The 11,631-nt window shown below is 37.1% G+C and overlaps 1 protein-coding gene across 1 annotated transcript; it reads right to left on the bottom strand.

Moving 5' to 3' along the window:
• On the bottom strand, positions 1,929 to 8,353 carry LOC109714045. The gene is made up of 6 exons (XM_020238446.1): positions 8,291 to 8,353; positions 7,396 to 8,208; positions 6,441 to 6,992; positions 5,927 to 6,015; positions 3,309 to 3,373; positions 1,929 to 2,273 (listed from the first exon to the last, which is right to left on the bottom strand). The coding sequence occupies exons 1-6, from the start codon at positions 8,351 to 8,353 to the stop codon at positions 2,179 to 2,181; spliced, it is 1,677 nt and encodes a 558-aa protein (XP_020094035.1). The 3' UTR covers positions 1,929 to 2,178.

Here is an 11,631-nt window from a genome sequence, read left to right as displayed (position 1 = left end):
TGAAACCTCATTTTACGATTTACTCCAAGCCCACCCCCAATTTAATTAATTAAAAAAATTATAAATTAACCAAATAGCACGATACCCGTTTTATTTATTTTATTTAAAAATAAACTTAGCTGGAAATGTGAATCAATTAGGATTCGAACTTGGGATCTCGGATACCAACCACCAAGTCCTATGCCACTTGCTGTAGGAACGGTGAATGCCTATTTTTCTCTTAATGATGAAAATGGTTAGGTGTGTTGTATAATTCTCTCTCTCTCTCTCTCTTCCCACCTCTAATTAAATTAATTAATGAATGAATTAATTAATCGAGTAGCTACGTGAAATTAAAACGTGTCCAATCAGGGTCCGGTCATGGTGAGTTTAGGCGCATGCCCACTCCGGATATGTGGATGCTACTACAAACAATGATAATGTTTGATTAATTTTCTTTCCAAAATCAAACCATTGAAAGGGAAGGGCACAACTACTAGAATTGCACGCTTAGCAACGAAAGTATATATCCAATTAAGTATATATTTATATATAAAATTATAAATATCTCTGAGACTTATATAAGCTTTTCAAACCTTAGGAGTGACACACAACAAGGATAAAGGGAGGGATAACTAAAAGCTATGAGCACTAACATTGACCTTTCGATATGTTGTCCTTATAATTTATTAACATACACAATTCACACACGCACTTTAAAAATTTTAATAAAATATTAAATTATAATATCTATTAGTACTAATCATTCATATTTTTCCCAAGCAACCATAGTAGGACTAGCTCTAGTACACACCCTTAGAAATGTGACGACCAAAAAAAAAAAGAAAAAAAAAAAGAAAAAAAAAGAAGGAGATTATAGAAAAATGTCCATAATTAGTAAAGAAGCTTCCGAGAGAAGCCATTGCATGTGGTAATGCGTGATGCCCACATGCCTTTTCGCCCATCTAAATTCCTTTCACAACCATCTTTCTCATGTAACATACGCACATGCATGTATGCATGTATCCTATCACAGTTCCTAATGCTTATGGGACACGAAAATTCTCGCGAGGAAAAAAGCGTGACTGGTCTAAAATTCCCGCTGGAAATAATTAAGCAGTCGAAATAGACTTAAATCCCAAGTAATAGATAGATAAGAATTAGACACCAAGTAAGAAAAAAGTGATGGATATATAGTTCCTTTCCCAGTTAAAAATGAGATGACGATTTTATTTACCAATATTCTATTGTAAATGATTCACTTATTTTACCCTACATTGAGTATATATATATATATCCATATAAAAGTTGAGAGAGACTAACACGTTTAGACTGAAAAGTACATGGCCAAGTTGTCATATGGGTACATAGTACAGGGAACACCCACACAACAATTTACTCTTCAATAGTTTTTTTTTTTTTTTTTTAAAAAAAATGACCGTGCTGGGCGAATTAAGTTGTTTCAGATGGTAATTTTGGAGCATCGATCGATCGATCGATCACTTGTCCATCAAGTTAGTAATGCAAAGGAAGTAACTGTTCATGCAATAGTAGCTGCACCCGCAATCATAGCTGGTGATAAAGATATAAGAATCCCACAGGGAATTAATGCCCCAAATCCCCAGCCCATCATAGAGGAATATAGAGCATGTTCAGTGTGTTTAAGCACCCAGTACTAACATCCCAAGTTGGTTGCAACCGTCTTAACCTTCACATAAAGCATGATGTTTATCGCCGACCCCGCGATTCGTTACGCTTCATTAATTTCCGAGGGCCCTCACTTCTTATTACAAGGATATTTAACAGCATTCGAAATAACTATTTATCGCTGAAAGCTTAAGGTGCGAAGCATCAGTGTTATTCAATGTTCGATGCTATCTCTAACCAACTACTAGTAAGATAATATTGATTGATTGAAACCATCAAAGCACACAGGAAAGAGTGGGGGAAGGATGGTTGGGTAAGGAATAGAACATGAGAAAGCTAAAAGATACCAAACGACAAAGAGAAGTAACTCACGCCAACTAGATTTACAACTCTTGCAGTGCAGTGGTCCACACATGCATTACCTCTAGGCTCCAATATTTGGTTGGGAACAAACATCTAATTAATCTCATAGTGTATCAAAACAACCACACCAATCGCGATCACAACGTGAACGGCAAGGCGCATTAATGCAAACCCACTGCAATTTTAAGCTCATAAGCAACAGCTACAGGTAGGCAAGTTAATAAGTGTTCTAAGCCCATTCTTCCGAAACGGTCCAAATTCAAGTTGGTTTAGGTTTGAAAAATCTGCAAAAAAAAGAAAAAAGGCAAAAAAAAAAAGATAGAGACAGGGTCAGTTTCAATTTGGGATTTCAAATACAAACTCAAATTTCAAACAATTAAACCCAACCTAAACAAATTCATAAACATATGGTTCCTGCACAACGACGACAGATGACAGGTTTGCGATATGTGGCAATTGCGAAACATCACATGCATAGCAGAGAAATTGCATATTGACAATGAAATTTATTCTTTCATGCTTATTACATTGTAGACAAACTGGTAAACAAAACAATAACCAAACCATTTTAATTGGTACTATCCAGTTCGATTTTTTATGCATCTCCATTTGATTTTAGTTTACAACTTTCGGGCCAGCAAAGTCAGTTCAGTTCAACTTTCCTAAAAAACGATCTGAATATAATCATGTTCAGCCCCAACAGCAGCATTGATAAGAGGAACAATTCGGTAGTTCTAATTGAAAGTATTCTTAAAAGATTAAAAAATAACAACCGAATGAGTGCAATTGGTCCATCACAGGCAAATGATCTGACGATCATTTAAGTGGGTGGAGGGTCTAATTTTGGATGAGTGAGTAATTTGGTCTCACAAAAGTGGAGATAATTTGGTAGTTCACAGTTAAGACAAACTACAACAACATTAAATGAGGTTCAAGAGATTCAGTCAAGGACCAAAACATACCAACTAATTGGACTCGAAATTACAAAACATGAGTGCTAGAAGAGGAAGTACAAAAGACCAAGGACAAGCAGAAAAATTCCTTTTAATTCAGTATCTGGATTGCTACATGAATCTATAAAGCTGATTAAACTGCAATTACTCTATAGCTTACAAAAATGGTTGAATTCACAGCTGAGGAAAATGCGGGCATAAGCTCCAAAGAGTGATAAATAGACCACGGTGACAAGCCACCCTACCCTTTGCAGTTTTTTGGCACTGATCACCAACTTTGACAAAGGATGAAAACACCCTTGCTGAAGATATCACATCAAAACATATGTACAAAACAAATAGGGTTTATCTGTTTCTGCACATTACCTATGGTTTTTGTGAAAACTAGACTGCATAGGAGAAAACAGTAACTGTAAACAACTTCGCTGCAGCTGCACCGAGGAAAATACATTATACACCGACTAATCCATTACAACAGACTCAACAGATGCTACAAGAAATTGAATTTTGACAGAATGAGAAGCAGCAGTTCAATGTAAAAATTTGCGGTACTGCGAGAAAATCTCTTAGATCTAATTCAAGGACTAAAAATAAAGAGATCTGACACATCAGAAGGTAGATACATCACAGACCGCGAAGCAAGTTTCTCCATTGGTTACTTTAACTTACCCTAATTAAAACAAATTAACAAATGTTGCTTCATACAGAACAAGAGTTCCTGTTTTGCCAAACGGACCACGATTGAAATCAAAATCACAAAGCAAGAGCATTGCGAAGTTAAGGTTGTCACGATGACGACTCTATAATTTGCAATGTAAAACTTGGACTACAAGATTCAATGGAATTAATATTAACAAATAGCTTGCTTCAGTGTTATCTTCAGGCTCTATTTTGAAAACACGGTCTTTTCATTGAATAATATTTTATATCAAGCTGCAAGGCAATAAGCAGCCTGTAAGTAGGATAAGATAGATGTGTAATCATAAATATGTACTATGTTGTGAAGGTGCATGAGGTAGACAAATAACTCTCACTGCCACCTTTGCAGAGCGCTATTATTGGGGAATTTGTACTAGCTCAAATCATTTTAGAGACCTCTAAAATGCCACTCCGAATTCTTGGACCTCGATACATGACTAGGCTAAAAATTTAAGGTTCAATGAAACCAATCTAATGAAATTTCCTTTGAAGTAAAAAAAACATCTATTTACTAATAGTTCCCATGCCAATCTTACTACCTAATTTGTAGGCTCTACAGCTGCTACAGACCATCCAGTCTGGACATCATTGATAAGCAATTCAAACTCCAATGAAATTGCTGATAATGTTTTTACTAACAACAACCCTAATGGGCCACATTTTGCTTCTGTAAAACATAAGGCCTTTTAAACTATTTGATTTGATTGAATCAAATGAAACTGATAATATAAGCATCCCAAAAGGCTGTCTTACAATATAAAACAAAGTGTGAGCTTATTAAACCCTAAATAGCTAAAATCATCTCTTCCAATTTTGCAATCAAATACAAAATCCAATCTACTGCCGGGCCCAAGTTGAGGGCACCAAAGGAAATACCGAAGAATTAGACAAAGAGAAGGTAAGAGGATAAAAAGGAGATTGGAGAATTTATAGGAGAGACAACTGTCTATGTCCAACAAGCAGAAGAATGCATAAAAAATGTTATTATCCAAAGTATGCCAATTAGCATATCTCCTCTCTCATGCAGAATTATCAAACAACATATAAAGAGAAAACTTCTGATTCTCCAAGTACCTAACATCATCTTCCCGGTAAAAGCATCAAATCCTAAGCACTAACTGTGAAATCAAACTGCACATAGGGGAACCTAGATATGCAGTATCCCCAGGTACAATATGAATGTGCCAATAAATATGGACGGCAGGGATTCTATTTTGATCAGTGCGTGAGCTTCTTTGCACTCAGACTAGGCTCACCTTCTTGATTGTTAATCTCGTCAAGAGAAAATACTCCTTTCTTCATCTTTTCCAATGTCTTGATAAACCTGCCATGCGGAACTTCATCCTTTTCTTTTGACCCATTGATCAATCAAGCTTCCATATCAATTAGAGGGTTGAATCATTGGTCATCTGCTAACAAATCTCTCCTCTTCAAGATGAAAAGGCGCATCAAGTTTTCTTTTCTTTGGAAGTATGGACCTCCTTTAGACAGCCATGGGCTTATAAGCTAGTGCAAAGTCTCTTTAATTCATCAAAGCCACATGAGGTGAAAGAAAGGATCTCTATTTAAAGCCCGCTCCTGTAGAAGGTTTTAACCATAATGAAACTCTCTGGTGTCATGATAAAACAAGGAAAGCTAAATTCAGAAGTTTGGTTCGCCATACAATAGTCCACCCAAACCCTAGGTATTTTCAGACTGAGGGTTTGTCTAAACCCAATTGGTCGCTCTTCTATGGTATGGTGGTCTGAGTTTGAGGTTAATTGTTTTACCTATTTGACACCCCTATTCCCAGTTTGTCACCATCTGAATTCGTCCCAAAAGATCCAATGAATCACGAACCTCAATGGAATATAAGAAATAGGAAGATATAACAGAGTCTGTGAGAATGTAGTCATTGCTCATAGCAACAGGCAAAACGATACAGCAAGCAGCAGGACCTGTATAACAATTCCTCTCGTAGCAAGATTTTGATGAAAAGCCTTCTGGGGAAAACTGAAGGAAAGAATAATCCCCAACATACAATTAAAAAGATGGTAGTTCCTAAATAAGCTATCTGTTTAAAAAAAAAAAAATTGTCAATTACCTTCAATACTCAAGGTTAAAGCATCGACTCAAAAATCGCCAGATGCTTGAGTCAGACATAGGCCAGCTTAATGTATGGAAGGACAAAGGTTAAAGCATTAGAAGAAGAGAAGCCTGCGGATTCCAGGTGTTGCATTTCGATTATGGAGGTATGTCATAAAATTCACTCCCTCCTGAATAGTCATAGAGAATCAGCAGCTGACCCGAAAGTTCCTCGTTGACATTGCCCAACAAACATCACCAAAGTCCCATTACTCGTTTGATTTACTTCACTACAAAGTCGCCTCGGCACCTATTCAGCAAAAGAGAGAAGCTTGCTCTCAATACAAGAATGAACAATAAAATACAAGGTACCATGAAGTTTGACCCAGATTTTAATTTCAACCCTAGAATCTCAACTGTAACAGTTTAGCCGCTGAAGTTCAACTTGATTTCAATTTAGTTTTCAAAGGTTTCATTTTATCAATTTCGTTCCTGAAGTTTGACACTGATTTCAAGTTCGTCCATCCCCAGAGTTTCAAATTAACATAGCAAATGATAATACGGTTCTTACGTAGCATCCTATTTTAGAATTTCATCATATACGAAAGAAACTTCAAGCACGAAATTGTTACATTATGTAACGATGAGGAAGAAATTAAATGAAGGTCAAACTTCATGAACTAAATTTTCGATTACCCAAAACAAACTAAGAGAAGGGCAAAGTAGAGGACAAACCAAATGCCAGTTTTTGCTTAATGGAGCGCCAAACACGCGAATCTCATCAACATCAGGCATCGGAGGTGATCGAGGAAAGCAAAAGACCTTTCTTTTGAGGTCGTCTCTGCCCCTCACTCGAACATAAGAACCCTTCGTTATGTTCCCGTCCTTCCAAACATCTTTCAAGAAAAAGAGGATCGGCTTTTTGCACACAGACCGATAAGCATCCCTTGTATCAAAGTCAAACTCGTTTCTATGCCCAACTCTATTCCACGCAGTGTAAGTCAGCTCAGAGCGTTCCACCTCTCGTGGAAGAACAATGTTGGGGAATACTTGGACAACATATCCCAGCGATACGGCAAATGTGAGCTTCTCGTCTCTGTTGTAACAAATAGCACGCTGCAAAAAGCCCATCGGGTCGGCGTTCATCGCCTTTGCAAAAAGCTTTAAGCTTTCCAGAGAGCTTAATCCAGGGTAAAAGGGGTCGACAGCCTCCACATGATGGATCGAGATAAAAGGAGCAATCGGGTGAGCAGCCAATAGCCCATGCGCATTCCCCCTAATATCCCACTGAGACAAAAAAAAAAAATAAAGAGCTATAAGCAACTGTTTATGCCCAAAGCTTCACATGCGACGGTACAGGCCGTTATATGTTCATGCGTGATTGTCAAACCTAAACTCTGAAGTTGACAAAATCAACAATCTAATTCTCAAAGACGATAGAAGAAGAAATAATTTTCAATTATGGGAGGTTTATGTTCTTTACCATGCACGTTTATATTCATTCCCCTGTGGCAGTTTGTCCGTAAAAAAGAAAAAGAAAATAATAGAGGATAGCATGAAGCAGCTCCAACTCGCTAGTTAATTATGCAATCAGGAGAAGATGAGATAAAACGAATGCCCCCACAGGCCACAACTAGCCCCACCACAATAATAAATGATATAATATACAGCGGAATCGAATATTCTGTACCTGATGGAAGCCGAATTCGCGTGTGAGGGGGACGCCGAGCTCGGAGATGCAGGCGTGGAGACGATCGTCGCTCCCGTACAACCGCGGGTACCTCTCGAGGCACTCGTCCTGCATTTGCGCTAGGGTTTCGGCGAGGGGGTAGCTGAGGGCGATGCCGCCGCCGCCGAACGCCATGGAGTGGCTGAAGTAGGTGTTAGCCGAGTGGCTCTCGGAGGGGCCGCCGAGGTAGACCATCTCCCTCCAGTCGTACTTGGAGAGCACGGCGACGAGGTTGTCGGCGCAGACGACGGTGTCGTCGTCGACGAGGACGAGCCACCGCGCGCCGCGGTGGCCGAGGCGGAGGGTCTCGGCGGCGATGCGGGCGATGCGGAGGCCCGAGGGGTGGCCGGTGGGGTTGGTGTAGCGGAAGCGGGAGATGTCCTCGGAGACGCGGACGGGGGGTAAGGCGGAGGCGGCAGCATCGGAGGGGGATTCGTTGCGGGGGACGCGGTCGTCGAGCCACACGTGGCCGCGCATGGCGCCGGGGCGCCACCAGAGCCGGAGGAACTCGCGGCGGCGGGGCCAGAGCTGGGCGGAGCCGGCGATGCCGAAGACGATGTGGCGGAGGGAGAGGGGGGAGGAGGAGGAGGAGGAGGACCGGTCGTCGTCGTCGTCTGCGGCGGCGGCGGCGGCGGAGGAGGGAGGAGGCGCCGGGGGTGGGGGAGAGGAGAGGAGTAGGTGGTGGTGGAGGGGAGGGGAAGGGTCGAGGGAGACGAAGCGAGGCCATCGGGCGTGGGAAGAGAGGAGAGGAGGAGGAGGAGGAGGAGGAGGAGGTGGAAGCGAGGGAGAGCATGCGGCGGAGGCGAGGAGGAGTGCCGCGGAGGAGGCGGCGGCGGCGCCGAGGTGCAGGGCGTACGTGGCGGCGCGAGGAGGAGGAGGCGGCGGCGACGGCGGTGGGGAGGAGCATCGGCTTCGTCATCGTAGTCACCATCGGCGGCGACGGTCATTGGCGGCGTGCGCGCGGGGGGAAGTAAGTATAAACAATTTCCCGAACGGGAGGAGGCGATCTTTTCTTCCTTTTATATTTTTTTTTTACCGAAAAACCTTTCGAATACAGGGATTTTTATATATATATTTTTTAAATCACATAGAAAAAAAAAAAAAAAGGGATGTATTGTGTATGTTTTTTTTTTTTTTTTTTTTTTTTTTTTGCTATGTAAAAATTTTATTACTGGTCTAGCTCCCTTGCATCAGATCAAAAATAAATAATCTAAACTAAAATTGTGTGTCCGAAACAAATAACTTTCTGAAAAAGAACATAAATACGTACAACATGAAATCTAAAATTTTGACGCATGATAAAATACAAACTACTAAATTATAAGAAATTGTATTCAATATTACTTGATTTAGAGTCATTATATTACGAAAACTTGCATATATATTTTACAGTATGCAAATTATTCCACTTCCCAATGACCATGACCGAGTTCAAATCACGTGCTTCCAATTCAGAATTGAATATTTATTTTTGTTAAGTTTCGTTTTCAATATTATTACATTTTTCATATATTGTGTGTGTTATATTTCCCAGATATATGTTACACCGCCGTACTTACAAGGAACGTGCACTACGGGGCTCATAAGACTATGAGAAGCATATTATTATTATTATTATTATTAAATTTATTTCAGACCAACATTGATAATCTCAGCACCATAGCTTAAGCTTTTTTCTTTTACAACATAAATTAAACATCCCAATGACTTATAATCGAGTTTCACGGTCTCTATTATCCAACCATAACATGATGATGATAGCATCTATCCATATTTTTCCTTTTTTTTTGACAAATTGCTTTAGAGTACTCCTAAATATCCGCATTTGAAAATTATGGTCAATTGTTATCAGCAGATAGAGTTGATGATAATATTAGCCAAATTATGCCTTCCGCCATTATTGTCGGAAATGCAGCTTTGCACCTTTCTTTTTATGGAAGAGTTTACGAATTCGATTATGATATTCTGTCGTAATACATGCGTGCAAAGAAAAAAAAAAAAAGTTCCATCTTATCTTCGAATGTGACTTGGGAGTAAGTCCCAAAAATTTACATTTATTTTTGCTGAAAAAAAAATAAATAGTTCAATTTTTAGCTATCTTTTTAAAGTCAATATAAATTAAAAAAAAAAAACTACTATTGTATACATTAGAAACAAGCTAATTGTTGAGTGATGAGCAATTGTAGCTGTCCTGGTGCAATTTAGCCTAAGTTTATTAGCCAAATTATCAATTAATATCTAAATTTAAGTGGAGAATAATTGGCGCGTAATTGTTACCATTGAATTAATGTGCACTTTTATTGGTGTTTCTTTAGCTTATTCTAATTATCACTCTTGTCCGAAATTATAAGAACTATCTAATAAAAATGTATAGAACTTATCCGAATTTTAACCCATTTTGATTCAACTATTTAACTTTTTAAATTTTGTTATCTGGCCATTCAATTTATATAATATAATCCATTTGATGGCTCTTTCAATACAAATTTTAGAGCTATTTCTTATTTTGATGAAGTTATAGGTGCATAAATCACAATCAATATGCTAATCAAGTTCGTTTATAAAATTTAAGAGTCATTAAATGACTCACGGTAAAAATTAAAATTTTTAAAGATTAAATAATTGGATAAAAATGGATTATATTTCAGATGAGTTATATACATTTTTATCAATATACTAAATTATTGTATAAGTGCAATAGTGTTTAATTATTATGTGCCTGAAGTACAATTTTTGCAATTAAATATCTTAAACTTTACCAAGTAGGTTAATGGACTACTCTCTTCGATCTAGCTTATGAATTAAATAGTTAATTTGATCGCATAACATATCGTGCACACAATCTTGAAAGATCGACTTCAATTAAATTTTTTTTTTTTGCTTTCAATTTGATAATTAGGCATGAGAATATTCGCAGAAAAGAATATACCTAACTTCAATTTTATTTTCTTTTTTTATATGTTTAAATGAAAGAAAATTTTCCTTTTGAAGTTTTATAAAATTATAAGCAAAATATCAACCAAAACAACTATATAATTAGTAACTTTAATTTAAAAACAAGCTTTTAAACTATTAATTAAATCTTAAAAATTTGATTATTATTAAAATTAAAACCTTAAGTATCTATTTACAAAGGAGTTAAAATTTAAAGGGTCTCCACAGATCTTTCCTTTTGTTTTAGAAAAAAACTTCAAATATTTTTCTATAGTTCGGCGCTTTCTTATTTTAGTATCTCGTAGTTTAAAATGCATCATCTTAGCATTTTATGATTTTATTTTTCTCTTTCTGTTAGTTTCTCTTAACTTTTTATTAAAATATATGAAAAAAACTTTAGGTACCTTATGTGGTTTATCGAATATTCACTTTAATATTATATGATTTACGAAATTTTTATTTTACTATCCTATAATTTTAACTTTTTTATTGATTTAATAAAAATATTAACAAAAAAAATAACAAAAAAAAATATATAAGGTACTAAAATAATACGGTTTAGATGACAAGTTACTAAAATAACATATTAAAGATTTTGTTTTATTTTATACAAAGTTATAAAGCGTGTTGGTGGACGTGTCCACATCCAATGAAAAACCCCAAACTCCCGCTTTCCGAGACGAGCAAAACCCAACCTTAAAAATCTTTAATCTTTCTCCTCGTTGGCAGGGATGCGCGAATTCAACGTCGACCCAAAACGCCGTCCCTCTGTAGCAGCCTAAAGCTTTGTTTAAAATTATGAAAAAATTAAGTTATGTGGTATGAAAGTACGTTGAAAAAATATCTTATTTAATTTTGTACATAATATTTCGTTCAGCATATCGGCATCGCAATGAGTCGATTATAATGTATTTTTTACAATCATAACGTAAAAACATATTCATATATGTTTTTTTCACAACTCTATTTTATGCGTTAGATAGACCTCAATACCAAATTAAGTCTAACTAATCATGCTCCCACCACTAATTATCACTATATATTTTTTTAAATTAAAATATTATAATATTATTTTAAATTTTTTTTAAAAAAAATATTTTATACTTGTTGTATCGTGCGGTTCTTAACTGGGTAACTTTTGAAGCCACCATTCAGAGCATTTTTCAAAATTTAAGTGGGTAATTGTAAGTAGCCAAAATATAGGGGTCTGGTAAATTTTTTTCCCTTTTTAAACTTTTTTAAACACCTACTAAAACGGAACCC

The sequence above is a fragment of the Ananas comosus genome, linkage group 8, assembly GCF_001540865.1.
Source record: "Ananas comosus cultivar F153 linkage group 8, ASM154086v1, whole genome shotgun sequence".
Lineage (NCBI taxonomy): Eukaryota > Viridiplantae > Streptophyta > Magnoliopsida > Poales > Bromeliaceae > Ananas > Ananas comosus.
The sequence above is the reverse complement of the archived record's forward strand: the minus strand, read 5'-3'. Positions and strand labels throughout refer to the sequence as shown.